The sequence below is a fragment of the Mauremys reevesii genome, linkage group 18 (assembly GCF_016161935.1).
Source record: "Mauremys reevesii isolate NIE-2019 linkage group 18, ASM1616193v1, whole genome shotgun sequence".
NCBI lineage: Eukaryota > Metazoa > Chordata > Testudines > Geoemydidae > Mauremys > Mauremys reevesii.
This window is the reverse complement of record NC_052640.1, coordinates 16267104-16292554: the sequence shown is the minus strand read 5'-3', so window position 1 is coordinate 16292554 and position 25451 is coordinate 16267104. Positions and strand designations below refer to the sequence as shown.

Below are 25451 nucleotides of genomic sequence, written 5' to 3'. Positions count from 1 at the left end.
GCTATAGAACATAAGAACGGCCATACTGGGTCAGACCAAAGGTCCATCCAGCCCAGTATCCTGTCCACCGACCGTGGCCAATGCCAGGTGCCCCAGAACCTAACAGGTAACATCATGAACCTAACAGGTAATGATCAAGTGATCTCTCTCCTGCCATCCATCTCCAACCTCTGACAAACAGAGGCTAGGGACACCATTCCTTACCTATCCTGGCTAATAGCCATTAATGGACTTAACCTCCATGAATTTATCCAGTTCTCTTTTAAACCTTGTTATACTCCTAGCCTTCACAACCTCCTCAGGCAAGGAGTTCCACAGGTTGACTGTGCACTGTGTGAAGAACTTCCTTTTATTTGTTTTAAACCTGCTGTCCATTAATTTCATTTGTTGGTCCCTAGTTCTTATATTATGGGAAAAAATAAATAACTTTTCCTTATTCACTTTCTCCACACCACTCATGATTTTATATACCTCTAGCTTATCCCCGCTTAGTCTCCTCTTTTCCAAGCTGAAAAGTCCTAGCCTCTTTAATGTCTCCTCATATGGGACCTCATACGGTATAGCTACCATACATCGGCCCTGCACCAATACATTTCTGTAAGAGTGCCTCTCACAGGTGAGCCCACCCTCTGCCACGTGCTTTCCCTGCCACTTGATTAAATGTGATGCTAGGATTGATCAGCAGTGTCATTTTAAAGTAGAGAGTTTCCTGATTTGGTCTATGGCTGGTGGGAGGTGCTGCTAACACTGGAGGCCATTCTCATGTCTAAGTCAGCCTTGGGATCCCTCTCTCTGCTCAATGTCCAGGGAAAGGCTTGCAGGAGAGGAGCAGAAGAAAAGCAGTGAAATGTACAGGATCAAATTCTTGTTATTGCTACATACTCCGAGTAAATCTTCATTGTGGTGAGTGTGGTCAGAGCCCCACTGCTCCTGTTAACAGTCCTGGTATTTTGCCTCTTGGTATAAACACCTCATACTATTAACTGGGGGGGAGGTAGGGTGTCTTCTGTTGAGTAGCAAGAAGTCTTGCAAACAAAGCAGTCACAAAAAGACTAAGCAGGAAACAAGGAAAAAACAATCAGCCACAAATGATTCCAAACATCCAGTTCCATTCCTTCTAATGGGGTATGATGGCTTCTGCTTAGAATATAAAACACAATCTGCTTCTCAAACCCCCTGTGTTTTTGGTTCGGCCCATTATAAAGCGAGAGGCCATTTGCCTGATCTGGATTCTGATCCAGATTTTGAATATCCCTATACCATGGGTGTTTAGATCTAGGTTTTTGTTGGGGTCTCTCTCTGGATAGGAGATCATTTAAGTTTATTGCCCCTGTCTCCTCTCCCTAGTGTGTTTCCCTACAGCCTTCCCCTTTTGGCATTCTCCCTCCTAACCTCTCCTTGGCTTTGGAATATTTGTAGAATAACTACATTGCAAAGACTTAGCAGAAAAGCCTTGCAACATTTGGCTAGTTATTTGCAGTAATCATTTGCTGAGACTCCTTTGGTAAATACAATACTCTGATAAAATTAACCAGGGACAGATTGATACCAGAGTCTCCTGGGACCTTTCCTTATGCACTTCTAATAGGTTACAAAGAAGGTTCCATTGCTAATTGCTGAAGCAAGTTTTTTTTTTTTTTTAATCCTTTCATATACAAAAAGAACACACAAGGTACAGAAACCAAAGCAGTATAAAACTCTTCTGTGTAACAGCCTGGTTAAAAGGGTCTCCACTTATTGGTAGAACAAGTATGAAAAGAGCACCATTGTTAGAATATACAGTAAAACTATGCATCTGGTTTCACTCTCTATGTTTTACATCTACATGAAGAAAGAACTCCCCGCCCATCAGAATCCAAATGGTCAGAGATGCATCTGTCTTTGCCTCCCTCAACCAGCTAAGCGTCTTTGACCTCACAGGACTCTCTCACAAGGGTAAACATAACCAATGACTGTAATCTTACTTTGCTCCAGCAACATCACCGTTCTTAGGACCCAGACGTAACCCCTCTGTGCGAGTCAGATGGGAAGGGGGAGCAAGTTAGTGTGTGTATCTTGGGCATCAGTCTTTCCCTGAATCAACAGTCCTGCATACTACTTCACACGGTTTTGGCAACCTATCCTCTGCACAACTATATGCATATATGTCAAATTTTATTATACTCAAGAAGATACAAAGCTCTTGATGCTTGCTTTTTTTTAGTTTTTTAATTTTGTACAAAAAATTAGACGTTTACTATTACAGTAATATTTTGTTTTTTGTTGGGTTTTTTTCCCCCATTTTTAATGTACAAAGGAAACGGCAGGCACTGAAATCCCAAAATTAAGTTTGCTTGATTCAAAAATGTGCTTTCCAGTCACACTGTATTTAAGAACTTGTAGGTGTAAACATGGCAACCAAATGACAATGGTAACTAAACAAAAGTAAGTAAAAGGCATCCATCCAATGCTAGGAGAGAGATTTGATTCTTGTTTTCATCCTTCTCCTTCATTGGATCAAAACCCGAAGGAAATCAGTGATTTGCATTTAATACATAGCATCACCAGATAGCGTATGTGTAAAATGTGACCGCGGGGGCAAAAATTCACCCTTGTGCAGAGAGTCTGCCTATGGCCTACCAGGTGGCTTTGAGCAGACCCTCAGCAAGTGGCTGAATTTGACCCTTACTTAAGTGTGCAACCTCAAAAAACAAAAACAAAACCAGGATGATGATTTCTTTAAAAAATATATCAGTTCCCTTTGTAGCACTTTTCATCAGGCTCGTCAGCCCAAAACACACATGGATCCAATAGAAACTGAGTCTATCAGCAAAAATATAAGGGGCGGACTCATCTGAAGATTACAGTGTGTTCTAATGGGAACTCTGTAATGAGGAAGCTTCCATTCTTCCCCAATGTGTTAACAGCTATGGGAAATAAAATTATGTTAAAGATTAAAATAATCATTAACCCAACATCAACACTTGGGGGGGAGGGGCAGAAGAGAGGGAAGCAACTCCTTTACTGCACTCATCATGAGCAATAAAAATAAAAAGGCAGCCAACTCCACTTCTTAGCACAGATTTCTGAATTGGGAGTGAAACCTTCAAACTGTTTACATATGTGGAAGTAAAAACAGAACCATTACAGAAGTCAAAAGGCAGAAGTATTTTACACCAGATTATAATGATAATATAGCACAGTGTGATATCGCTTACTCTAATAGCGGATTATACAGCTCGCATCAACTTCGCTGTCTACGTTCCAGTCCGTTCAACCAGCGTAAATAGTTTCTCTCTCCTTTCATTAAAATCCAACAAACCCACTCAACATTCCTGCATTTCTTGTGAAAAAAAACTAAAAACAAATAAAAGCTCAAAACCAAAAAACCCAAACTCCCTAATATAAAAATCTTTTAAAAATTAAATTCACAGTTCAAAACAAAACCCAAAAAACAAATGAAAAGTGCTAGTTTCCTCACGACTATACCCAAGATATATTTCAAATATTCTGCAGTTCCTCTTTCACTTGCAAAGCGGTCCTCTTTCCCACCACGTGACCTTCTCTTTTCATCCTTGGCACCATCCTCATTTAAGAGTCATCTAAGAACCTAACCATTTAGATGTAAGCTTGGATTCTTTCTTCTTTGATGGGGGAGGGAGGCAAAGGGAAGTGGCTGTGTCTGGTGGGAATGTAATTGAGTTTTAAAAAGCAAATTGTCTTGCTGTAAGGCATGGTGCTCCAGGGTTGGCTGATGGCAGTTGTCTGTTTTCTCCCCACACCCTCCTAGAATCTGCAGACTGTTCACTGATGCATCGCCCTCCGAATCTGAATGGCAGTGCTGATAAATGAGATCCTCTGTGTTGGTTCAAATTGGTTTTTTCCCCTCAGTAAAAAATAAAAAAGAAAAAAAGAAAAAAAAAGTAGTTGGACTCTAGCCCTGGAAAATAAAGCCATAGCTGATTAATATATGAAATAATACACCTTTGTTGATCTCCAGCACATACAGTATGAGCTCAGGTAGCAGGACAGTTGCAAGTGTCCACCCCCCTCACCCACCCCCAATGTCATAGTTCCTTTAAGGGCAGAAATTAGCAACAAAAACCAAACAAAACCAAAAATTCAACCTAGGTTTAAAACGGCCCCTCACCCACCCTCGATGCCTTCTCCACTCCCAAGGATTCTGAACAAACGTGGGACACGGTGTCCTGTCAAAGCTTTAAATCTCAATCTTCTGGAGCAAGGACCATGACTTCCTACTGCACCTAGCACCGTGGGGCTCCGATCTTGGTTGGAGTACTACCACAATACAAATAACAAACAATCTATGGCAACAGCAGAGCCCCCCGGGGTTCACATATGTAGTACTTCGATGGGGCGAATTTTCAGGGCAGTGCCCAGGGGATTCAGCTGCTCAAACCCCATGAATTGGATCTGACCTTGCTCCCCTTACTCTGGAGAGACTTCCAACTGGCTTTCAATGAGAATTTCTTGTAAGAAAGGACTTCAGGGTCAGGTCTCTGATTCCTAATGCACTAGACTGAAAGCATTGTCCTAAGGTGGCACCAGGAAGTCCAGTGGCTTTTGTGCTCTGGCTTTTCACTTTTAGAGAACTGGACTCAAATCTTCAATCAAGTGAGCAGGAATCTGCTGGTTACATCCCAGTCCCCTGTGGGTCTGCATCATTAAATCACCCAGTTGGTGTTCTCTCATCCAGCACTACTCAGGACTGGAACAGTCAGAGCGCTGCAGATAAAGAGTGAGGTGCAGAGCTGCAGTGGCAAAGGGTCTGCTGGTGCTACCACTGCTCACGGCCATCTGCATTTAATGCCCCAACACACATTTAAAGAGAAATATGAGCTTTTCCTTCCCCATCATTTTAAGGTCTTAGAAAAGTAACAAAGTGAATCTAAAATTGAGACCTCGGAAGGTTTCAGGTTTAAAGTTACTTGCCAAGAGTCGCCAGGAGAATGCAAAGAGCAAAGTGCAGCATCACCGGGGCTATTTATGTTGCAAAGTTACTCTGCCAGCTTCACGTGTGATTTTAAAAAACATTCTCCTGGAGGTCTCCAAAGCCCTGCAAATTCACCTCCTACACTCTCATCCCCCTCCACCTCCTGGGTCTCCAATGCTTTATTTCATCTGTTACCATCAGGAATTTGTGTGAAGACAGAGCAAGTCTTCCAGGTTTTCTCAGGAGATGGAGGAATTGCTCTTTGAAATCAGCACCCAGAGGGGGTCAGCAAAGCAGCCAATCAGAAATTTGAATTCTTTAAAGAAGTGCTTCTTCTAGAAGTCAGCATAAAGCCCGGGAAAGGTGCCAGACTGACAGCCCTAAGGACTGAAGCCCACAGACCCATTTGTCTCCAACACAGGCACAGGACAGACAGTGGCAGTGCTGGCTCCCACAGCCTGTCAGCGATTTAAGACCAGAAGAGGGATGGTTAGGAGCCAAAGACTGAGTAGGTACTGGGAGAACTAGGGAGACAACGTGGGTGAGGTAATTTCTTATATTGCACCAACTTCTGTTGGTGAGAGAGACAAGCTGTCGAGCTACACGGAACTCTTCTTCAGGTCTGGGAGAATTGTCCACCTAGCTGAGAAAGGCCTTATAAGGGTCTGTTACAGGGGTCTGCAGTGGCCAGAGGGTTCCAGCCCTTCCCATCAAGGAAACAAGATGGTGTCATGAACTCTGATCCCTCCTATTGTACTGCGTTTCTGGAGTTTCCTTCTCACTGATTAATGTGATTTCCAAGTAGAGAAAAGGACCGATTTTCTGCAGTGCTGAGCAATGGGAGTCATGGGTGCTCACCACTCTGGAAATAAGGCCTTCAGGGACTGGGTAAGGAGAAGCTGTGTAGTGCAATCTTCATGGTGACTAAAGATATTCTTTTAGTCCACAGCCAGCCACACAGTCTGTACCACACACAATGCGGCATCTGACGGGCTGCCAGGAGGTGTAACATGGATAACAGACTGGGCAGGAGCAGGCAGATTAGTGACAGCAGGAGTGGTAAAAGCTGGCACAGTTTTAAGGAGCTTGGCACACAGGGAAGGTAGAGAACAAGAAGGGGACCAAAAAAAGCCTTGAACTGCAGAGAAGAAGGAGCAGGAAGTGGGACTTGTGGCTCCATATTTAAATTCCCCCCCCCTTGAAATTAATTGTGTGTGGGGGGGGGTCACCAGCTTTCCCTTGGGGGACAGGACCATGGAATTCTTGGGAGCCTCAGGGGAGATCCACAAATGGTCAGGATGTACTTTTCCTGAGGGCTCAGGCTAAACCTGGTAATGAGCCGGAGGGCTGGGGGGCACAGGAGGGGGAGAAATGGTTGTAAACATTTGAGATCAGTCAGGAAAATTATATTCAATTTAATTCCCATGGCCTAATAGCAGAGATCCTTCACATTTCAGCTGACAACCCATCAGTCAGGATATTAATGCGCTGTCTGGTTATTTGACAGGTTATTATTTAATCAAACAGCAGTGGTTTATTGTGTTTCATTAAAGATACAGTGTGCAATATAAACATCCCTTTTCCAATGCATTTTCATTTGCCTAAAAGGAACCAGTTAGCCATTAGCCTCGGAAAGATTCTGCAGCGATACAGATCATGCACAATGAGACAAGGTAATCACTAGCACCAATTACCATTAAAAGGACCTACCATGCATGCAAATTAGACCCAGGAGTCAACAGGCTGGGGTTTAATGTCACGGGCATCCACCAGATTCACCGAAGCCCTGTTACTCCTGTTAATGTTTTTCCTATTTGTGTCATTCTGCAGCAAACAGGGTGAGGAGTTAAAGGCAAAACAGAGCGGATTAATCAAACACAAACAAACAAATCAGTCAGCTCAAAAGGATTGCAAGGGGGGAATTAGTGGAGAGAGAGAAAGAAACAAAATTGGCAAAGGCGTGAGCTATTCCACAGGCACTGACAGAAACATTCGCGGCAGCACTTCTCTTCATTGCAATCATTATTCACAAGGCTAGCCACTCATACAGCCTCTGAGCCACGGTTATTGGATTGTTCACCAGCTAGAAATCAGCACACACATTTCTCTTGCATAGGGTAGTGCAGGGGGTATCTAGACTTTGCCCAGCTAAGGGCTGCTTCAACAACATGACATGCCACTGAGGTGCTGCCCTCGGGTTCCTAAATCAGACTGTATTTGGGCTGCCCTCCATCTTTAACAGGGAGGAAGCACAGACTGAGGAAGAGACAGGTCCCAACGCAAGTAACTTCTGCTCCGATCAAGCCAAAGCATTGCACAATGGAACCACCACCTGCTTCAGTGGGTTGCACCTCAACCTTAGGAAAGATGAAGGTGGCCTTGCACTGCATTATATAGCTCTGTGGGCTGTATTTGGCTACCTGTGTGTGTCACATGGTAAAAGTAATACGCACTTGCTAATCCTCTCCCCTCCCACCTTATCCCCCTTTCCTCTGGAAGAAGCATTTTCTGTCATTCCTGCAGAACAGCATCCTAATCTTTGCAGCCATCTCCCCTAGTTCACCCTCCTCCTCAGCATCCTGCAATGCACACTAAGACTGTGGATGGGTGGACTGGAAAGCTTATACCATTAACCTCTGGTTCAGGCTGGGCCATCTGTTTCCATATCAGAATAACATTGTGTCAATCAGATGGTATTTCCACAGTGAGTAACTGGGATTTAGACACCCGATTCCCATCAGTGGCAATCTCAGAGCCTTGTGGTTCAATCTTTGTGTAGCACTTTGGAAATTTATCCTAAAACATAACCATGAATAATACAAAGTGAATTGCTCCTAAGCACTTAAGATAGAAATTTCCCAGTTTGATCAGGGCTACTACACAGTGAAACAGGAAAGGACAGAGATGACAAACAAATGAAGGAAGCAGCTACCACTTCCAAAGGCAAAGGTGAGAGCAACCAAAGATTTTGTTTCCTTTCCATCTTTACTAGTGACTGTAAAGCATAAAGGCAATCAGCATTCTACATTCACACTAAAAGATGATTGCTATCAAATCCCATTATATATAGCACAAAGGGTGCAGGTTTAGGAAATGGATTGTACATGGGCTAAATAGGGCAGCTAGTTTTAAACGACAGTGGCTGTTCCCTTGCAGCACAGCTTTAAGGGTCGCTGAGGTCTCCTAATCCCTGCACAGCCATAATCCTCACCCGGTTACAGTACTGGATAATGGAAGGTCATATTAAAGTAAAATTGGAGGCTGGGCTAACCCAGAGGGTAAAGAGGTCAGTGTTTCAGTCACACTGCAGCCACGTGACACAAGACTCCTACTCATTCAGGCCGGCTAATAACAGCAAGCTTGCAGGGTTTGGCACTGCAAGGATATCACAAGACAATGGCTTATATTAATGAGGTTGCTAGACGAGAAGCTTCTGACAAGGTGAAGGTTTTAAATAGCCTTTGAATGAAAGAGGAAAAAACTGTGTGTGTCTGAACTAAGTGTGGACTGTGGCTGGCCTCTGCCTTTAATAGAGAGGAGGGGTAGCTATACTCAATCCCGATGGTGAGTGTTTGTGTGCACATGTTAATACAGACAGACCGACCATCACCGCCAGGCAGGTGTACTACTGGCTCAGTCTGTGGGAAGATTTCTGCATGCCCACATCTGCATGCCTTTGCTCCGTGCCTTGCACTAACTGCAAAGTCTTTCCTTTTCAACTGCTTGGCCGTTTAACCTGGAGCATCCGGATCTCCTGGAGTTTCCACAAAACAGTGAGGAGATTTCACCACAGATGCTCAGGGCTCCCTAGCACTGAGGTTCCCAACATCAGCGGCAACGTTTTCTGTCACAAACTCTTGTTTCATTGTCTGGTTTTTCCCACTGATGACACACAGGAGAGTATGTGTGGGTTTTTGCGAGGTAGGGAGGAGTCCCATGTGCCACTGCACTGCTGGAAGCATAAAGCAACTGCTTATAAAAACTTAGCTAAAATTGTGCACGAATGTAAGAAAAATTGCATAGAAGTCAATTACTTGTATGCAGCCTGTTTTGGTAAACTCAGTAGCCCACAATGGAAGTGGGAGATTCAAGTCTGACTTTTCAGGAAGAAAACTGCATGGGAGAAGAGAGTTGGAAATTCATTTTAAAGAAGGCTCTTGCGTAAGAGAGACTGACCCATATACAGAGTCCATGTGCAGAAGAGTCTGAGCGAGGGCTGGGAGCTATATACCCCACACTGCTTTACAAAGACACACAGGCTTTCAGCTATGCTCCTTTATGGTTTCCATGGTGGGTAGTAATTGCCTGATGTGACTATTCTCAGAACAGAGTCTCCTGCAGAGCTATACACTTTAGGGCTGGGGAATGTACCTGGATGGAGGAGCTGAAAGTGATAAAGCAAACACATTCTGTTGTAAAACCATTATTTACCTACAGGAACTTGAGCACATATCAGCTTATAAAACCCTCTCCTGCAGTTGCTCCCTTATTAGAAAGCAGCATTTGCTTTCATTTAAGGCTAACGAGTGATCACTTATGAAATGGTGCCTTTATAGCCAACCATTTACAAGCCCCTGCTGAGTACTTGTGACACACGTTCCTTGCTGCCTGACACTGGGTGTCCCATTCTGTAATGGCATTAAGCAGCCTTTGGAATAGCTGGAAGCTTACTTTTAAAGGTTCTTTCTCCGATGCATCCCCTATATTGTCATTGGTCTTGTATTTGCGCTCTTTGTCCCGGTGATCGATGGTGGAGTACCCATCTGTGAAGGAATGACATGACAATCAGGCAGCAGCAAAACCACCATACATTTGGCTGTTTTGCATTGTCAAAGAATTAGAGAGAGAGAGAGACAGAGACAGAGACAGACACACACACAGCATTAAACCAAAGATATAGGGATGTGCCTTCCTCATGGGCTGATGCTCAGCAATTTCATTTTTTTAACCACCTTTCTTTTTAAAAAGAACTCCTTTTATACCACCGCCTCCGTATCAAATGCTGGTATCTCATTAACAAGCAGCACAGTTTCCATTCTGGCCGGCTGCAGCGTAGTAGTAGCCTGTCCAAGGAAAGCAGCAAGCTGTTATTTCACACCCTGTGGCTAATGAGCTCCAAATCCAGCTGAAATCTTGCGTTCTGAGTTTAACAGCCTGATTAATTGGCTGGGTTCCTTCTCAGAGTGGCATGCAACAAATTCCCACTCCTTCTGAACCTGACTACAAGCAGGACACGACAATAGTTTGGAGACGTCCCCTTTGGAATGGTAAGAAAAGCAGCCTGTAGAGTTTTGTGAGATCTCCATGAAAACCCTGCTGTGCTGGACCTGCCTCTCATTCTGAAATGGCACCTGTGGGTGATTTTTCTCCCTGACACTTGAAAAGCACTGTGAATACATGAGTAAAGAGGAAACAACGGGGTGCAGGGGCTTTATGAAGAAATGCTGTAATTATTTCAGAAACCACTTTGATTCATTGTCAGAGGTTACAATTATTAATTTATTTCTCCAGTGCATCAAGTTTCCCTCATTATCAGGGACAAATATATTTTCCTGCCTGCTTTGACAGCTTTGTAATCTGGGCTAAGTGACAGTCAAATTTATGGTTCTTAATAAGCTTTGTATCTCTCCATGTAATTAAAGGATCATTACAGGTTCTACTTCCTGTCAAACTGTACTCTCCAAAAAGATTTTACATAAAACGTCAGAATGCCTCATGTCTTGGTTTATTGCTTGCACTCAATAGGCCCTCTAAAATCAATGTCAGTCAGTCACTCCAGATGTCGTTTTGTGGGCTACTGGTGAAATAAAGAGTGATCCATTTGAAGCTGCAGCACAAAAAGCTTTGTAAATGGAGTGACTCCTGGCAAACAGTCTATGGGGCAGCAGTTCTCAAAATAGGGTACACAGGCTGCAATCCAGTTAATTTATAAAAAGATGTTGGCTCAGTAAATCAACATATGCAGAAGCCTTGCAGAATGACCAGGCATTTGAGATGGTCCATATGTTTAATTAAGATCAATATAGTATAAAAAAATAATCCATAACTACGCTGATTATAATGATTAACGCAGTGTATCAAGTACATTTGAGTTATGTGGTGCATAACTTAATCCTTGAAAACCACTGCTATACACGGCTTTACATTTCAGTTCTCTGCTGACAGTTAAGATCCATAGCATCCTTGCTTGTGCCAGACCGACCAAAAAATTCCTACCATCCACCTCTCCTGGAGGAGTGTACAGTAAGTCATTCAGGGTACACACACACACACACACACACACACACACACAGATCTAAAAACTTTTCAATTCATAGTAAAAGTCATGGGTACATGCTATACATTTAAATGATGGTAGCACAATAGCAGTTGAAATTTGACTATTTTTTTAGATATATGGAGATATACCTGTTTCATACAACTGGAAGGGACCCTGAAAGATCATTGAGTCCAGCCCCCTGCCTTCACTACAGGACCAAGTACTGATTTTTTGCCCCAGATCCCTAGGTGGTCCCCTGAAGGATTGAACTCACAACCCTGGGTTTAGCAGGCCAATGCTCAAACCACTGAGCTATCCCTCCCACCTCTTTCTCCCAAACTCGGTTGTCAACTCAGAAGCAGCCCTTTACATTTGAAAACGTATTGAATCATATTTACTTACAAATAACAGATCGCTGACATTGTGTAGCACCTTTCATCAAGAAGGATCTCAAAGTACTTTATAAACAGGTAAACTACAAAGAGAACTGTTCACCCACCACTGAAATGCAATTGCCACGGAGATGATTCATGTTTAGTGTTTACCTCCTGTCCTAAACTGTTGTGAAACGTTAAAGAATATCACCATATACAAATGGGGAAAAAAAGTGTATATTTTAAGTAGGCAAAAAACTAGTGTTTAATCAATACACCAGCCTTCAGAATCCTAATCTTAATCAAAGTGATAAAAAATGGTCAGGGTCTTTGGGTTTACATCTCAGCTAAAAGCAGGGGCGGCTCCAGGCCCCAGCACACCAAGCATGTGCCGTGGAGGGCGCTCTGCAGGTCGCCGGGAGGGTGGCAGGGCGGCTCCGGTGGACCTCCCACAGGCGTCCTTGCGGAGGGTCCGCTGGTCCCGCGGCTTCGGTGGGAGGTCCACCGGAGCCGCGGGACCGGCGACCAGCAGAGCGCCCCCCGCAGCATGCCGCCGTGCTTGGGGCGGCGAAATGGCTAGAGCCGCCTCTGGCTAAAAGGCATTTTGTAGCGTGTATTGTCGGTCAGTTGAACGCTGACCCCTTGTTAATGGTGTCACTCATGTCAGTTCTAACGGATTGTTTGGAGCTAATAACCACATGCTGAGCTGGGAATATATCAAGATAGCAACTGAGATAGGAAGTCTGTGGTTAGACTTGTTAAAATGAGAACTATCTTGAAGGAGGCTGTACCAGTACAGTAATATCTCAGTGCCCTGAGGGCAATGGCTCTGTGGTGGAATTAACAAACTCAGTTCCTTCCGCGTTTCAAGATTAATTCTAAAGATCAAATTTAATTTAGTCTATATGGAATTAACAAGCAATCTGGAGTGTGCCTTAGGAAGGTATAAGCCATTTGGACTTTGGCTGGAGGAGCCTGAGGAACGGAGAGTCAAATATTAACATTATCCATTTTCTTGGAGTTTAGTGGAGCAAACCAATTACCTAGAGTTAGTGCATTCCCTGTGAGTTGGCCTTTGAAGGTATTGGTGATGAGATACAGAGAAGTCTCAGTGACCAGTTATAGCTGATTTAAAAGTTTCCAAGAATAGGGATCTAGATAATTTGACAGAAACCTTGGAACCTTGTTTTCTAGAGGTGGTGAACAGATCTGAGTGGACTCTCCGAGGTGGGAGATTCTGTCAAACTGCCTACCTAAGATCAATTGTATTTGTAATAAAGCCACATCAGTATTAACCTGCGAAACAAACGAAGCATTGATTAGATTAATATTTTTCTCTGAATACTGAACTACAGTCATCTGGGCACAGAACTTCTGATCTTATGCCCCTGACAGCTGAACTAGTTAGTACATACCTATCCCGTTGTGTGATTCTTAAGTTATTGTCTTCCACAATTATTTCAGTCTTCCCTTATGCAAACCATATATGAACAGTTTATTCATGCTGGGGGGATGCTGTCAGCTGAGATCATGGAAGGTAACATCTTTCTGTTATCCTGACTTTTTGGAAACATTGTGTTTGATTTTCAGCAGTGGCTCAATCTGACTGCCAAGTTTGCAGGTGCAGATGTGAATTGTGAGATATCAAACTATCCAACTTGCAGATACACAGACATTTAAATACAAATATTTGTAGCTGGAAAAACTGAGGCAAATCCACAGCAACACTGAGTGTGTTTATGCTGTTTTACTAAAAGGAAACAGTTGGTCTGTCCCAGATTGCGGTGCCTTTCAAATCTCAAAGCACTTCACAGAAATATGGACTCATCCCTATTTTATAGATAGGGAAACTGAGGCACAAATCAGTCACAGCGAGTCAATGGCAGAGTCAGGAGCAGAATCGCTATCTCCTGACTCTCAGCCCTGTCCCTTTATACAGCACTGCCTCCCATGCAGCATTGCAGCCTTCATCCTGAGAACCTCTTGCCTCCGAAGTGGCTATTAACAGGAAAACCCCTGATTTTCCCATACCAGAGGAAGGCCAGTAGAAATGGCTTAATCTCTGCTCTTTTTTCAATTGTTGCTGACAAAGCAGCAGCTCAGGCTTTTAATTATCCCTTGCCCCTGAATAAGTTGTTCTCACATCCATGCCACAGAGTCTAGCAGCATTTGGAAAGAGAATGTCTTGCATGGACTCAGCTTTGCTTTTCTCTTTAGAAGTACGAGTTCCTCCTGCTGCTGCTATTCTACATGTGTAGAACAGACTCCAGACCACCCAGCTCTTCAGAGGTTATCTATCCTTGGTCCTTACTGCTTTATCTACTTATGCAAAATGGCTATGTATGGGGGAAATCTTCTCTCACTGCAGATCCTGGTGGGCAGGCTGCATTTGCGGTATTAGGTGCACCCGCCTCAGGGTGGAGGTTTTTCCAAGTACTAGTGAAATCTCCTCCCTCTGTCCAGTACTGATTGCTATGAGCAAGGCAGCTGATGCCCACTATCTCAATGGACAGCACACCACACAGTAATGCCAGTGTTATTGAGACAGATTGCATGGATTATACCATGGCTTGCAGGCTTCAAACCCACAAGAGACTCTAGAGAAGTTTGGTGAAAGGGAGCCATTCCCATAACTTGTATTGGGAAAATGAAGCCATTCTGCCTGGCTTTTGAGAGATGCCCTTGATGAACAGGTGGAGCTGAGAAGACGAGGAGAAGTCATTACTTTCTCACAACCTGTGTTTTGTATATGGAAGGAGGAATGGAGGGTTATTTCTTCGTTCCACAAAGAACTTCCATTGAGCCAATGAGGAACAGTTTAAAGTTGTTGGATTGATCATGTTCACCTGCTGTTAAGCTCTACTTTGCATACCGAAAACCCTGGCACCATTCCTATCACTCGTGGCAGATTTTTACAGTCAGGTGTTCCTATTTTTTAAATTTTTTCTCTTTCCTTTCTTGTGTGAAAGATCCACATATGCAGCAGGGCTGACTAATTCCCTGACTGAATTCAGGAAAACAGTGACAATAATTACAGACTGAACAATAAAAGTACTTCTTTCTTCTAGCCTCTTTCAAGTAAGGTCATTTTTCATGCTAACCTCTAAGAGCAGCAGGAAAAACATTTTCAGACAGAATATGATATTTAAGTAGATTTAAAGCTCACAAAATTAGTGTCCCCTTTTTAAAAAAAAGCAATAGTTGAAATCTGATGGCTTTTGGATCTCTCACTCCAGGATGCAACCACTTCAAAGCAAAGAGATTAAAAAATGCAGGAAGCTCTTAGTATATTTACATGATCTGGTTAAAAAGTAGTGGGGATACCGGTATATATGCAGTATACACATTAAAAAAAAACCAAAAAAACAGACAACTGATCTTTTGGAAGGAAAAGTTCTGTTTTTAAATGTCAGCTTTATCCACATGAAAGAATACCTCCCAGAGAAAGCACTGAACTTTCTCGTGAGTGACAGTGTGCTCTATTGAAATAGACAGGGGGTCGATCCGGGACTGCATTTACCTGGACCAAGTTCATCCAGAGGAATCATATCACGACTTCCAGCCTTCTCATTATCTACAAAACAGAAGCATTGAAACTAGTTGTATCATGCTTACTGTCATGAAAGCAGAACAGGCTGGGATTAATCACAGGGCTGGAGGAAGTAGAGGAGACAATGATTTATTGCACTCAAGAGACTATAATGAGGACACAAGAGGCTATAATGAAACAATACTAAGGTTCTGATAATTCACAAAGAAAGGTTCTGAGTTAGGCCCCCAAAGAGAATGCTAAACTGACATCCCCTGTGCCATGGCTCTGAATCACATACATTCCTCTATCCGAAGGACGCCACAAACTTGGTGGCTGCTCTGAACCACATATACTTTCTAGAATTTATCTCTGGACCCATCCAAGATGGGATGAGATTCCCTTCTTTGGCCAGAGAGAAGAGAAATCAGTAGGCAATCAAAGGCCTCAAGAGGGTAATTTTAATATTGGTTTCTATTTCCATCATGATCAAAATTAAATAAAAGACTAAGGAAATCAACATGGTCTGGAGCCCTGGCACCACTGGTGCAATTATTGTCAAATCTGACAAACCAAGCACAGTTGGGTCTGGGTCAGTACTTGGATAGAATACCTCCACTGCAAAGCTAAGTGACACAGGAAACTGGGCTGGTGATTCAACAGAGGGTACGTCAAATGAATCAGCGCTGAACAAGTGTCCCAGGGCATTGCTAGAGGTGATGCCCTTTGCATGAGATATAACACCAAGATCTGATGACTTGTGGTTAGTAAAAATACCATCCACTTACCACAACAGTTAGCCTGCTCCTTAGCTAAATTTCTGCTGGGTAGTTACTCCATGCCTATCTAAAATACTCCCTATAGACTCCAACTGAACTTTTCATCCTGAACTGGGTATCATACATTTCATACAAGGGATGTGATCATTGTCTATATAGTCTCTAATGTCAATTGCTTCAGGATCTTTGGATAAAAGGCACCGTAAAAAAAAAAAAAGTAGAAACTGATATTTATCCAATTAGAGAAATACACTTCACAGACATGGCAAATAGCACAAGGAAAATCATTATGGCCCACACCAATGAGCAGAACTGACCTTGGCTTTTATCCACCAGTGGCAGAGTACTATCATCGTAGCCAGACTTGCCAGACGTACCTTTGGATCCCTTTGGTGCTGCAGAGACAGACTAGAAGACAAAATGGAAAGGTAAGGATACTCGAGGTAGTTAAGTCCAAAGCAGACTGTGAAGAGTTACAAAGGGATCTCTAGGCAACAAAATGGCAGATGAAATTCAATGTTGGCAAATGCAAAGTAATGCACAGTGGAAAACATAATGCCAACAATACGTACAAAAGGAAGGGGTCTCCATTAGTTGTTACCACTCAAGAAAGATCTTGTGGTCATTGTGGATAGTTTTCTGAAAACATCCACTCAATGTACAGCAGCAGTCAAAAAAGTTAAGTTTCCCATTAGGAAAGGGATAGTACAGCAGCAGTCAAAAAAGTTAAGTTTCCCATTAGGAAAGGGATAGATAAGACAGAAAATATAATGCTACTACATAAATAAATGGTATGCCCACACCTTGAAAACTGTGCAGAGTTCTGATCATCCCATCTCAAAAAAGAGATGTAATAGAAATGGAAAAGGTACAGAGAAGGGCAACAAAAATGATGAAGCGTATGAAACAGCTTCCATGTAAGGAGAGATTAAAAAGACTGGGACTGTTCAGCTTTGAAAAGAAACGTCTAAGGGGTGATATGATAGAGGTCTATAAAATCATGAATGGTGTGGAGAAAGTGAATAAGGAGGTGTTATTTACCCCTTCACATAACACAAGAACCAGGGATCAACCAATGAAATTGACAGACAGCAGGTTTAAATACAAACAAAAGGAGGTACTTCTTCACACAATGCACAGTCAACCTGTGGAACTTGTTGCCAGGAGATGTTGTGAAGACCAAAACTATAACTGGCTTCAAAAAATAATTAGATACATTAATGGAGGATAGGTCCATCAATGGCTAGTAGCCAAGACAGTCAGGGATGCAACCCCATGCTCCAGGTGTCCCTAGGGATCTGACTTCCAGATGCTGGGACTGGACAACAGGGGATGGATCACTTGATAATTATCCTGTTCTGTTCATTCCCTTTGAAGCACATGGCACTATCCAGAAGAAAGGATACTAGGCTAGATGGACCATTGATCTGACCCAGTGTGGCCATTTTTAATGTTCTGAGAAGCTGCTGCAAAACAGAGTAAGAAGTAAAACCAATTTTCTAAAAAAGTAACAACTTGAAAAAAATGTATGGAAACCTGTTCACACTCCACTCCCTCTTGATAAATTGATCTTCAGCTGGAATCTAATTTGGGATTCTGGGTATTTTTCATTTCACTGCAGTTTTGCTGATGATTCCTCCTTCCCTAATCACCTGCTTGGGCAAACCAGTAGCTGCTTTACAGGCCACGGTGAAAGCCAGTTACTTTTCAGATAGAGAAAGGAGCAGCAGTTTCACATAAAGAACAGTCAGATGCCCAACATGCTACATGGACTATGTCCCAAGCAACAGATAAAAATGAGCCAAGTCTTTCCTTGATGTATATTTGTATGGATTAGACTTGGTACCTCTAAGGTGGAATAACCCCTAAAATGTGGAAGGCACATCCCACAGATCTGTACCCAGTAACTGCATTTATGATACCATCATTTTACTAGAATTGTTTTATCACTGGAAAACACCGACTTAGAGGTCTTGGTCTGCCTGCCATTGTCATTAGTGGGAGTAGGGCCTGAACATGGAGTGAAGGATAAAACACCTTCATGGGGCTTTCTGTGACCACTGACCTGGACTGGAACTCTGCATCTTTACCTGGAAATGGGATTTGTTCCATCCATCCTTCTGTAGGACATTTCGTAGCTCTTTGTAGCTCCAGGCCATCTGAAGAACATGAGATGCTGCCTTTGTTTCCCTGGGGGACTGGCTAATTTGTGAGAGAAAATTAGAGCTTCAAACATTAGGAATGCAAACTCATTCCTATGTTGACCCCTTTATGCTAAAACCCATATCTTCCTAGCAGGTCTATTATTTCCCAAGAAGCGATGCAATACGTGACAGCTCTAAAAAAAAAAAAATATACATTATTTGGGCCAAATTCTGTAGTGGCTTCTATTAATGTGGGTCCATCTATCTGCATGTGTGTAAACACATTTGCTCAGACAAGAGACATCTGCAAAAGAGGTAGTTAAATATGCAGATGTGACTTCAACACACACAGTAGGGCACTTTTAGCGCATGCCAGCGGAGTCCACACGGGCCAGTTAGCGAGTGACACACTAGCACAAACTAAAATGTATCCCCCTCTGGTGCAGACAAGGCCTTACTGATGAAAAGGCAAAAGGTTAAAGAAATCTCCAGCTAGCCTCTCAACAGTTTGATAAAAAGGCACTTATGAATGAGCTAATTTCTACTTGGCTGAAGTACAGAAGGAAGCCCTTCTCCAATCAGGATACAGCTTTTCAACAGGGCTACATGGTACAAAAGCATCATTTAAATTATCACTGCTGCCCTTCAGACAGAATGATCACTGCAAATCATTAACCATTCCTCTTAACAGATATAAAAGTTGCGTCACTGGCATTTCAGGAATGGAATGTCACAGGATAAAGGTCTCCTGCTTTGCAAACACAGGTCTCAGCTTCACTGCAAATGATGTTTGATAAATGTATGCATAATGATAAGGCATATCAAACAAAGAGATTGTATCCTGAGATGACAGAACTTTTTATCTTATTGATTTTATCTCTTAAGTCAACCAAGCCCATTAAAGGCACTGATGTAAGATTTGTTTTTATTGCATGTTTTAAGTGCTTCAGTTACACATCTGACCGGGCACCATCACAAAGCATCACCGTGGGGTTAGTGTACAGTATCCTCTTTACTTTGTTTTCTATTATAGTAAGAAATGTACCTTGACTTGCTGATAGCTACCAGCTTCTGAATGCCCTGTGTCTGGATCAGGGACCTTGCATTTTCTGAACTGTCAGTAATGATTTCATGGATGGTATTCAAGACTGCAACCACTGTATCCTCTTCCAGGTTTTTAGCAGATCTCTGTTGCCTGCTAGGCAAATTTCTTACCAGTTCACCCATGGCATAACTACCTAGATAAGGGGAAGAGCTACCATTAGTCAGACCTGATAATCATTTCAAGAAACAGCTTCCTGTCCTGAAAGCTAGAATATAAGGAAGTACCCAAAAGTCTGAAGATTTTCTAATGTAATTTCCTTGAATCTCAAGACTATTTCATACTGCATTTATCATTAACTTTCTCAAGATGTTTGAGAACTGATATCTAAAGCAAACTCATTCTGCATAATCAATACTACAGGTCTCAGAGGCAAAAAAGTCAAACATTTATTGAGTATTTCACAGCCAACACATCACACTTTGCCGTGCATGAAGCAAACAAGCATTCATAAACTGAGGCGAACCTATTAATGCTAATGCATGCACACAACGCTTACTCAACGCAGCCTTGTAAGAGGTCTGCAGGGGCAAGGTATGCAACAATGCATCTATTAACCTTCCCCTGAAAGGTAAGAACGTCCATCTGGCCTTCACGCTAGGCAGCGCTGAAGAAAAGCCTAGGAGTCCTGGGTCCATTACTCCCAGATGTGTGTTTGTACCGTTTGGTAGCTACAGCTCGGCGCTGGATGTGGTTTTTATGAAACGTAGGCGTACTGAAGTAGAATTGGAGATTTGTATTGATTAAGCATCAGCATCTGTGCTCTGTATGCGGCACAAACATTTCCTTGCTTGGTGAGGTTATAGTTTAAACAGATCGGGCAAGTCACCCAGGACATATACTGGGAGACCCACCCAAAGGCTTTACCTTGGCGCTCAGCCTCTGCCACTTTCATTTAATGAGTAGTGAGTGGATTTTTGCTAATGTGGATTAGAGTTGGGGAGCACTGCAGAGAAGCTGACTTTTAAGGGGGACGATCTGAATGGAGAGCACTTGGGTACCCGGCTTCTCGATACAGGGGATAGCACAGGAGAAGGCAGAAGGCTGAGAGTGGGAGAGGCGAGGCGAGGCAGGGGTCATTGACAGAGCAAAGGGGGCCAGAGGGGGAATCATATCAAATCAAAAAGCCATTATTATACTTTTGCAAATTACTTTGAGATCTGCTGCAAAGTAACGGTTCATTTCCATTAAATCACACCATAATGGGCTCAAACAGAATTTTTAGATGGCAGTTCTTCACTTTGGATGTGCACAAGACTCCTATATAATGCTAATGGGATTTGTACGCAGAATAAACCTCAGCTTCAATACCTGACAAAAGCCTAAACAATTTTACAGTGCCCATGTGTTTATGGGGTCACACTCCTGTGAGAGAAGCTCAGAAGGTACCTATGAGATCCTTATTGCGACGATCCATAGAGAGATTCCTCAGTGCAATTGACACAGCTCTCACAACCTTGTCAGAGTCAGACTGGAGAAGCTCAACGAGGACTGGTAAGCCTCTCTCCTTTCGTACTGTTGCACGGATGTACGTGGACCACTGTGTGCACACAAGAAGAAAAGCAACACACAATATTGTGAATTTAGAGACCCGTTTTCCTGCATTTCTTTCAGTGATGGGGTCTGATTTTTTTCAGCATGAAATTGAAGAATTTCCCCTTATGCAAACAGTTCCTCCTTACTCTCTGCACGGCGACATGTGTGAGACTTATCCCACCGTCCATCCAAGTCCATCGTGCACCAAGCGCGAAAAGGAGGCAGCTAGTATTTCATCTTATAGCTGGGGGGAGGGGGTGGAGGGGGAGGAGAGGAGAAGACGGAGTCGGGGAAGAATCATCTGTTCTATAAAAATTTAAGAGCAGCAGAGGAAGAGTACAGGCTACTATATAGGCCTCAATGGAAAATGTATTCCTCCCCATCAGAAAAGAGGTCACTTAGCAGGAACAGCTCCTGTTAGCTTTTAAAAAATTACTTGTTTCTATTCTCTGTTTCATGCATGTTTGTAAATAATTATATTTTAAAAAGCGATTTTTCAAACTAATTCAAACCTGCTACTTCACGGACTTGTGGTTGCTGTGGATGCAGGGCCACCCAGAGGATTCAGGGGGCCTGGGGGAAAGCGGGGGAGCTGTGGTGCTTGTACTCACCCGGCAGTGGTCCGGGTCTTCGGTGGCATTTTGGTAGCGGGGGGCCCTTCAGTCGCTCCACGTCCTCGGCAGCACTGAAGGGCCCCCCCGCCGCTGAAATGCCGCCAAAGACCCGGACCACCGCCGGGCCAGGGCTCGCGGGGCCTGGGGCAAATTGTCCCACTTGCCCCGCCCCCGGCAGCCCTGTGTGGATGACCTCACTTTGTCATGTCCAGAGACATTCCAGTATTCTTTGCTAAGAGTGGACTGATTACTGTAGGGGGAGGAGGGTTTACGGGATGCAACTCCTGAGTGTTATTGATGAATCAGGACAATACCCAGCCCTGGGGTAAATATGGTTACCCAGCTCTAAAAACAAGCACTGCTGAAGAAACCCACAAATGAAAGCAGCAGCAGATAAGTGATCTAAAAAGTAACACTTGCTCATTTTAAGATTTGCATTCCCTTTAATCTCAATGACAACACTCCAGCCATACAAAATTCTGTTTGCCTGGGGCAAGTGAACTGTTGTTTTTTCCCCCACAGGCAAGTAAAATAGCATTAGTTTTCATCTGTTACCATCAACCAGCATGGTAAAGAGGGCGGGTAGATCTCGTGCCTGGCCTATTAAATTCTCAGGACAATTTTACAAGGTGGCAATATTCACAAATACCGTTTGAAAACGCCAAACGGAACTTCCATGCATCTAGCTTATGTGACAACAGGAAAGATGACAAATGTCAGAACAACTGGAGAATCAACAGAATTGAGCAATTCTACTTCTGTTTTGTCAGCAGGGCTGTTCCTACCCATACACAAAGTACGCAGCTGCGTAAGACACCGGTGCCCTACGCAGCTGCGTGCTGCTCCAGCCCCTGCTCCGCCTCTTCCACATGGCCCCTGCCCTGCTCCACCCCCCCCCCCACTCCAACCAGCCCTTCCCCTGAGGACTGCAGGAGGGGTCGGGCGGCGGTAAGTAGAGTGACCCGGCCCCAACTTGCTCCGCTCCCCTGGCTCCCAGCCGTGCCGCCGGCGAGTGCTACGGCGTGGTTCCCCCCTGCCCCTCAAGCCTGGGAGTCAGGGGAGCAGAGCAGGCCGGGGCCAGGTCACTCCACTTCCCGCAGGAAGTGGCCAGCCCCCACCCCCCACACCACTTCCCCTGGGGCCACCTCTCAATAGAGGCCTGGGGCCCCACACAGCACCCCCACGGGGAGGGGGGAAGGCTGCGTAGGGTACCAAAATGGCTAGGGCCAGGCCTGTTTGTCAGTGTCTGTCTTATCTCCAATGTTGCCTGAGTGATGTTCTAAAGATGCCAGTTTGGCTTTTTGGAGTTCATCCCTCCCTGTTTACAGGTAAAAACAGAAGGTAAAATTTTCACAAATGCTTAAGTGACTTACCACCTAAGTCTCATTGAAACTCAAAATCATTAGGCACTTGAGAACTCTACCCAGATACCACAAAGGGGAGATCTAGTCTGTCTGAACAGAGAGTTTGTTCTTTAATTTTAGATTAGTCATGCTTGGTAACCTTCGGGATCATGTCTCTGATGAATATTTCAATAGATGCATACATGGAAGTTATTTTATTTTTTAAATACTTCTATGCAACACTGAAACCTTTTCTAAAAGCTAATTATTTACCCCACTTTGTTTAAACCAAAAGCTAAAAATCTTCCAAAGGAGATTCACAAAAGAAAAATAACAGAGTGCAATTTGCAAGCTATCAAGTGATATCAGTCCTAGAGGGCTTAAAGGGAATTTCCATTGTACCAATTTCTAACTAGGATTAAGCAAAGGAAAAGGCTAGACTCACTGTCCAATTTCCAGCACTGAGATTCTGCAAAGCCCCTGCTGCAGCTTCCAAAGTGTTGAAGTTCTGGCTTTCAGTGAGGATCGAGAGGTAGAGCCGGACCACCTCCGGCTGGTAGAGCAATTCAAAGCCTGAAGGGGGAAAAACAGGAGAGGCAACATATGGATCAATATTTGACATGTCTTTATTTCACCATGTATGAGAAGGAACTCAGCAGTAGGACATATTAACACTACACTTTTGAGAGCCCCTGCACACACATTCACTCTGCTCATTTTCAGGAAGGAGAGCCCATCTCGCGGCTGAACATTTAGAAGCCTTTGGGTTACTCCGATTCCATATATTTAATCACACTGAGCATGTGTATGCACAGCCGGGTGACACGAGCTTGGGTCTGTTTGCACAAATTCACAGCTGCATTGCTAAGCTGGGTGTGAATTCAGTTTGCACTGCTTTGTACACACAATTTCAGACACTTTCTAGGCATGATTAATAATGCCCAAAGTGGGAGTGTACAGCATGGTCATAGCATACGCCCCACTCCCACGCCTGCCTGCTGAAAGGTGGCCATGGAAAGTTGGATTGATGAGAATCATCACCTGGAGGGATGGGGAGAAATACAACTTATTACACGAAGAGATATACAAGCATTGTATTAAATCTAGAGGCTGATGTAGATGGAACACACTTTAAAAGAATATCCCAGAGTTAGCACCTCAGTTTTATAGGTAAGGCACAGGACTGGAGTTAGAAGATTTGGAATCTATTTCCAGTTCTGCCACAGACTTCCCAAGTGATCTTGGGCAAGTTATTGACAGTAACCTCAGTGTCTTCATCTATAGAGTTGTTATTATGCATTGTGTGTACTACTGCAGTGCCTAGGAGCCCATGTCATGGACCAGCACCCCAGTGTGCTAGGTGCTGTACAATGTGGATGGTGTTTATTTACTTTGGAGAGGCTCTGTCATGCTAATTACATGAATTGATGTTTGTATAAGCACCCATTGAAATCTGAGGATTGCATGTGCTTTTAGTCTACAGTAGTATTATTAAGAGCATGTTTCACTATAGTGACATGCTTTTATGTAGCATATCCATATTATATTATTGCTTATTTATGAGTCAGGAATAGGCGCTCATGTAGTTTGAGGTTGTTTCTCTTCTCCGTCACCCAAGATCTAGTCATCAAGTGGGGATGATATATTACATTAATGACAGGAGATTATGCAAGTAACCAGTACAAAGGACTTGCCAACCCAATGTGACTTCAATGGAGAGTGACACTGTACATGGAATATACACCAAAGAAAAAAAATCCATGCCCCAAAGTGCTTTGGTGAGCATGGGATGATACAATACACTAAAGAGAGGGTTTACTGGAGTAAATGTGGAAGGGCAGATGGTCAGTGTAGCTGGAAAGCTTTACACAGAATAGGTTGCTTTTCAAGCGTTTACCACAAGGGAAGGTTGGGACACATTTGTGGTGTTACGAACAACATGAGAGGTGACACAAAGGTGGAGAATAGACAAAGGGACAATATAAGTCTTGGCACAAGCATGTTGAATCTATCTAGATTTGTAGAATGCTAGAAAGAGCACTGTTCCCATGTAACAAATATAGCACCAGCACAATTCTCCACCAGCAAGCCCGGAAATAATCCCCCAACCTTAAATTTTACCTCCTCTCCCCACCCCTACTCCACAACAGTGCCAGGGAAATAAGAAAGATTTGGACTGTTGCAGACCAAGCAGATCCCAAAGCTAGTGGGACTCAAATGGCTGACAGGGAAGGGTGAAGTGTGTTCCTCTTGTATCTCTACTATGTTCTTCACAGGTTGCTTCTAGTTTTTTCATTTGCTTCTAGTGAATCTACTCAAGTTAATAGCGTGCGTGCGTGCGTGCGTGTGTGTGTGTGTCCCAATCAACAATGAGAAGCTAAATTTCAGCATTTTTTTTTTTTAAATTTCCTTCAGTGGAACATACCTGTTGGCAGCAGGAGAGGCCTTCTTTGCCCCATACTGATAGCAAGGTGTAGACAGTAGGCTCCATGCTTTCATAGAACGTTTGGATGTGCTTTTATTTTATTTAACATTTTTGAGCATTTCACTTGCACCCCAGGCTGCTCTGACGTGGTTTTAAACCAGGGATAGGCAACCTGCGGCACGCAAGCTGATTTTCAGTGGCACACTCACTACCCGGGTCCTGGCTGCTAGTCTGAGGGAGCTGTGTATTTTAATTTAATTTTAAATGAAGCTTCTTAAACATTTAAAAAACCTTATTTACTTTACATACAAGAGTTTAGTTATATATTATAGACTTATAGAAAGAGACCTTCTAAAAACATTAAATGTATGACTGGCACGCGAAACCTTAAATCAGAGTGAATAAATGAAGAC

The 25451-nt window shown here is 43.4% G+C and overlaps 1 protein-coding gene across 12 annotated transcripts in view; it reads right to left on the bottom strand.

The window, feature by feature from the left end:
* Positions 1-1617: 1617 nt before the first annotated feature.
* The window catches only part of ARVCF (ARVCF delta catenin family member), a 429897-nt gene continuing 406063 nt past the window's right edge, over positions 1618-25451 (bottom strand). For 9 of the 12 annotated variants that reach the window (XM_039504866.1, XM_039504865.1, XM_039504868.1 and 6 more), the window contains 9 exons: positions 23059-23186; positions 20510-20660; positions 19064-19256; positions 17965-18076; positions 16192-16282; positions 15087-15140; positions 9605-9696; positions 6644-6757; positions 1618-3919 (listed from right to left, as the gene is read on the bottom strand). In XM_039504866.1, coding sequence (XP_039360800.1) covers positions 6656-6757; positions 9605-9696; positions 15087-15140; positions 16192-16282; positions 17965-18076; positions 19064-19256; positions 20510-20660; positions 23059-23186 — 923 coding nt within the window. In that variant the 3' untranslated portion in view covers positions 1618-3919; positions 6644-6655. The remainder of the gene's footprint in view (positions 3920-6643; positions 6758-9604; positions 9697-15086; positions 15141-16191; positions 16283-17964; positions 18077-19063; positions 19257-20509; positions 20661-23058; positions 23187-25451) is intronic. The other 3 variants (XM_039504857.1, XM_039504863.1, XM_039504862.1) reach the window with 3 other exon arrangements.